The sequence below is a fragment of the Mizuhopecten yessoensis genome, unplaced genomic scaffold (genome assembly GCF_002113885.1).
Source record: "Mizuhopecten yessoensis strain PY_sf001 unplaced genomic scaffold, ASM211388v2 hete_36184752, whole genome shotgun sequence".
In the NCBI taxonomy this organism is placed as follows: domain Eukaryota; kingdom Metazoa; phylum Mollusca; class Bivalvia; order Pectinida; family Pectinidae; genus Mizuhopecten; species Mizuhopecten yessoensis.
The window spans coordinates 490-6,642 of NW_018485658.1; the positions used below are offsets into that span (position 1 = coordinate 490).

The 6,153-nt window shown below is 36.5% G+C and overlaps 1 protein-coding gene across 1 annotated transcript; it reads left to right on the forward strand.

Moving 5' to 3' along the window:
* The first annotated feature begins 1,579 nt into the window (after window positions 1-1,579).
* Window positions 1,580-5,379, forward strand: LOC110444888. Its single transcript, XM_021489241.1, has 3 exons — window positions 1,580-1,811; window positions 2,486-2,867; window positions 4,830-5,379. Exons 1-3 carry the CDS (start codon window positions 1,644-1,646, stop codon window positions 5,243-5,245), a joined length of 966 nt encoding a protein of 321 aa, XP_021344916.1. The 5' UTR covers window positions 1,580-1,643; the 3' UTR covers window positions 5,246-5,379.
* The last annotated feature ends 774 nt before the right edge of the window (window positions 5,380-6,153 follow it).

Here is a 6,153-nt window from a genome sequence, read left to right on the forward strand (position 1 = left end):
TTCAGAATTCTAGTTGTTCGAAATTTGAATGTAAGAAGATAGAAGATAAAAAGTTACAGGAGTCAAACCCGGGACCTCTGCATTGCCTAGTTTACATTTTATCAATGACTCCATCTTCGAATTGCAGGAGCATGGAATCAAAAATATTGTCCAATTTATTGGTCGCAAAGCCTACGAACACAAACCCCTGAAAGTTACTATAAGAGGGAAACACTAAGTTTGGTTGTAATAAATCTATGCAGAAGGGAGAATACTCCAAATGAAAACTCTTATTCCTCCCCGAGATCCTCACTGACGCGAGAACTGACGCGAGAAATTAGATATTAGTCACATTACAATAAACTTGTCTCTGGTTGATGGGAAAGAACATTACAAGGGGCGTGATAGTTCGAAGTTGTCCCTAAGGTTGGATTTTGTTAATCTTTCATAGTATTTAACATTTTGACAGTTACATCAATTAGGTGTTTTTTAATGTTACTAATTGCAGTGTTGGATGCTGTATCTCAATAAACGGCAAATGAATTTCAATTATATATTATTTGATAAGAGGATGTTATTTCAACAATATATAATGAATAGGACTCTTAACCTTTTAGCAAATCAGATAATCTTTAAATCCTTTTTTTGGGAAAAGTTGTCAACGAGAATGATGCTTAACCCTCGGACAGACAACGGAATTGGATTTTCAGATATAATCAGCTATGAATTAAATACAGTTATTAAAGGGATGAATCATAGCCCAATACCTTTGATTCTTTCTATCATTACATGTTTGACTTCTCAACTACGGCTATAAACTAGCCGTCAACCCTGAGAAATATATATCAGGAATAGACACGCATTATCAGATCATGGTTGCCATTTTGCACGGTTTGTTATTTTTGAATACACCCGATGTGATACATCGGGATCCTTGTGAGTTGAGCTTAACCATATCATTAACTTTGCGAGTTTTACTTTTTAAGGTTTAAGATTAAATAGGATACAAAAAAAACAAGCAAGTTTTTCCTACAATGATTTATCATGAATCGTTATGGCAATCGTATGCCATGTTGTTTTTATGATTTGCGATGGGTTTTTTTTTCTCTTTTTTTTTCCCATGAATATAAATATAATTGTTTGATAGCAACACAAGTATTCAAAAATAGTTATTGTCATGTTTGAGGTGGACAGACAGGTACATCAACCCGTTTGGACCTTACATTGTCTCCAGGATCTGGTTTATGATATTCGCTTTGGCACACGACGTAGGCTAATTGAAATTGCTGAACAATGTTGTTACACCCACTCAAATAAAACTGAAGTGTCATTCATCCGCTCTGCTGCTTTTCCAGAGAAAGTTTATTATTGTACCGACATTAAATCGTGTTTTTGTCACACAATGTCCACCTCTGTTGAAATTCAACGACCGATTTGCGTGTCACACGAGATCAAAACTAGTTAAGGAAACATGAGCAGTGTTTATCCCTCAGATTTTTACAACAATAAACTTATACTGCTTTCAATTTGACAACCAACAAGGATCGAATTTCTTTGTTCATCTGATAAATTGAGGTCCCGGTACCCTGAACTATTAAAACGCACGCAGCTGTATGTAATACCTAAACTTACCTGTTCGTGGTTAGTACTGGGCGTTTGACAACATGTCTTATTGGGCTGTTCTGCTGTCCTTACTGGCCTTATTGACCACTGTCCGAGGCCATGGGTTTTTGAAGAGGCCTGCACAGCGGTCAACTGTGTGGAGAGAAGGACTGAATCCTGCTCTCGTAAAAAACTACAATGACATGGGGGTAAACTGCGGAGGTGCTGGGGTAGGTAGTTATGTCCGTCTTAAGTACTAGTTATACGTAAACGTTGTGTGAGAAATATCCTATGTGTTTCTAATATTATCTTTGATAAAAGCAGTCCAGTATTGTGTTGAGTACATACGTGTAATGTTGACAGATCATCAGAGAGAGCATGCATACTAGTCTGTTACACGACCGTAAAATCATATCTGTGATAAAAAGAAGTTATTTATTAGTATGGTGAACTAGAGGGGGTCCCACATCACTTTTTTGATCTGAAACTTACCCATGTTTTAAAGTTTAATATTTGAATTCTTATTGCATTGGTATGTAACAGTGTTTGCTGCATGTTGACAGTGTACTACAAAGACTATGCTATTAAGTACAGTTATGAAGATTATGTGATGCTGTCAGCGTTTCTGTCACTTTTTTACGAGGAAAAAACCGAATAGCGCCAAAAGTTAGACCTTTACGATAATAAATACCTTAACAGTATTTCCTTTCATTCATATTTGATAACAATCTTTATTTGCACCTACATACATTGAATACTAAGTGATGTGCGTTTTGGTCGCTTGATTTTGTCTATTTTGTGGTGTGACTACTAGAAAGAAACGTAATCAAAAATGTTATTCAATTTTCATATACAAATCTTTTATCGGAATTAGATAAAATGAGAATTTATCATTAAATTTCAGAGACAATACAGCGAAACAAATGATGGTAGATGCGGAACCTGCGGAGACGCGTTCGATGGTACACGTGACCACGAGCTTGGCGGCAAGTACGGCTCAGGTTATATATCCCCGAATGCTGTATACACTCAGGGGCAGGTAATTCCAGCTGTTGTCGACATCACTGCCAATCACAAAGGTTGGTTTGAGTTTCGAATATGCCCAGCCAAGAATAACTATACACCCGTGACCAAGGAATGTCTAGAAAGCAATGTTCTTACCCTCGACGGAGGCTCGACCAGGTACATCCTACATTCAGCTACAAAAGGCGACATCGCTATTAATGTCCATCTACCGGACGACCTATCATGTGATCACTGTGTTTTGCAATGGTATTGGAAAGCAGGTATGGGTATTATCTTATATCTTCAAATGTAAACCATATCTGTCAGCATGTCATCATGGTAAATATTTATGTATGTCTTGTGAAGTAAAAGCTAATATCAGCTTTAATTTCTAAATGCTGTTTATGCAATGATCTGTGCTAAATGTTCTGTATTTTACATTAGACAAACTGTTGGTGAATTGCGTCAATGTATAACACTTCACAAACAACAAAACCAAAAGTTACCATCTTAGATTTTTAAATGTAAATTTACATATACATTCACGTTAAAATGATAAGTTACACGTAATTTCTCTATATCAAGCGACAGAAGGATCTGTTTAAATAAAGAAAATATATGCGCAAAGTCTGTTACTATACCCATGCCTATAAATATATATCTATTTTTGTAACATCATGTTTGTTGTTCCACAAATGTTGACGTTTAAGTGCATTGTTAATTTCGGCGTCATTTTCGGAATTATGGAAGATTGTATTGTGACGTCATAATTATCATGATGTCATGAACCTTTGAAGGCTTGTTTCTAGACTTTTCAGATATATTCGTCAGTTTATGGTTTAGGTGAGGAAGTTTTCGTCATTGAAACCCAATAGGAGTTAAAGCTATTAATCTGGTTATCAAGTGAGGTCACTGTCGTGACTTAGTACGTGTTTATAGAAAGAGTTTTTGTGATATATGTGTGAGAGAGAACTACACGGCTCCTGACCTCTTCTTTTTTAATGATATTCATAGATGATTTGAATGGTTGAATGAGCGTCCTCGCCGAGTTTATCATATTGTCATTGGTCTATATTGATTCGTAGTTTATACCTGTTGTGTTACAACAATTGGCCCTAGAATCCGGCTCTACTCCGGAAACTTTATCACTGGCTCACGATATTGAAATATTGGAGATCCCTACCCAATTACCATATACTTTATACAACTGCTGGACACGAAAGGACAAATACAGACATTCTGGAATTTTTGAGATCTCCATCCTACAACCATATTATACCATTGCAGATTATAAGAAGACAAATTCTGTGCCTATTAAAATGTCATCAAGCTATATGACGCTAGTATACAATCACTCGTTAAGACTTGGTCCTCAAGTCATAATATTGCGATCCAATCAAAATACATATATATAAACTTGCTGGATTTGAAGAAGCACCAATACTCTCATGCTACTGATATTAGTTCTAGGTTCTGGACCCACGTTTCGAGACCAACATGCAAAGTTACTTTCAATTAGAATCATTTATCATGATAACTTCAACAACCAGATAAGCGATACAGTCATGTATTCCTCTCGTTCATTTGTATTTAGGTAAGTTCGAATGCTCTAACAAGGTATAATGGATGAGTTTTATTCTTCTGCCTGTTTTTAAAATGTTAAAGCAGTGATGGATGGTGTGTCGGTATGGTTTATGTGTGAAAACGTCCGACATGTTGGTGATCCAGAATAGGAAATCGCTAGTCGCGATAATGTTGTTTTTGTGGGGGTTTTGGCAGGGTTTTGTTCAATGTACATGTGTTTTCTTCTCAGATCGTTAAATCAGCGATGGAATGATAAAGACTGTGAAATAAACCGGAAGTTTCTGATGTAGATTAAAATAGGGCCATAACATTGAATCAGACATAAGAACAAGAATTAGTAATAATTTAGGTTTAGATGAGTTATTCAGTGTTAAGAAGAAGAAGAAGAAATGGTGTTTAGCGTCGCAATTTTTAGTGTACAATCACAATGCCGACAAATAGGAAATACAAATGAGCAAGAGAAGATAGTTAGTTGAAATTGTCCAGAACTATTAAGAAGTGATGTAGACTGTCACGCATGCTCAGCAAATCACAAGACATGTGAGAACTGGTGAATATGCTTACCATTAAAGTAACTCCATTGGTTCCTGTTCATGTCATATCAACATGGGTATGTACTTATTTAGTTTTTAAATTTAATTTCTTCATTGCTTTCACAGGGAATTCAAATAAAAACCAAGAGACTTTCGTCAACTGTGCTGATGTGACCATTAATGCTCTAGCAGTCCAACCAAGTCCATCACCAACAACGACATCAACAGCTGCAATGCCGAACTCCTCCACACTCCCCACTACCACACTGCCCTCGACCATGGCCTGTTACCCTGGTCAGTCACGAGTTTGTAGATGGACTGGACCCGACAACCCAATGATGAACCAAAGCCAACTAGACGCCTTTTGTGCGAGTACGTCATCCGGTGCATTTTTTGAGATGAACTGCAGATGCGGTTGTGAGTGGTCCATGGTACCAGGGGATTGTACCGGGATACAACGAACGTGGGAAAACATTCCCAATGCGGATCCGTTCTGTGCAGCTAACTGTGGGCAATGCCCGACAAGTCACTGCCGTTGCTAAACACACAGACATTCTCACTAGATATTGAACTGTTCATTGAGTTTTCTATTCCTTAATAAATCGATAATTCCTCGTAAATGTAATGTTGGAAGAATTTTTGAATTAACGTTATCAATAAACTATGATGCATGCTATATTTTGTTGGTTATAATATCATCCTCTTATTCCATAGAACACACAATTGCAATTGATAACAATGATGTCGTGCATTTATTTTTAAATATACACGAATATACCATAAGTGATTACGGATGTGTCAACAAAACCATAATCCGAACGAATTCAAATTTGATAAAACTAAAACAAAATATGAACAAAGGAAAGATTTACAAGGAGACCTTTAAAAAGATACAAGAAGAATAACATCCCGGTAGGGTTAGCGTTTTCTACTTCATCGACGACATCCACTATATAAATATAGGTCATATTAATGTCATATCACAACCTTAAATAAAAACCTGAGGGTAGTGATAACGCGAAAACAAGGCAAACTAGGCAGTATTATAAAAATATCGAGCTTCATATCACACAAGGAAATATAACATTTCCCATAGAAATCGAGATGGCGACTTCTCGTCTTAACCAATCTGCATCTTTCGAAACCTGGTGTTGCTCGTTTATCCGTCAAAAGTTGACTGCTATCACATAAATCGTGACACTCGAAGTATGTTCCTTAATATCGAAGCAAATACGACATGTCAACATCTTAGATTTAGAGATTTCAATACCAAGCACGGACAAGTTTACTTTCAGAAAATTGAAATAGTCACGCTTACCGTACAGTTTAGTCGTAAGTTGTAAGTATAGCCATTGGCTAATGTTGAGGAATGGATTTATGATATAACGAAAAATTATTGCCTAGGGACGTTGTCAGAGGGCAACGTAAATTATATTGAGATAAAAAAAAA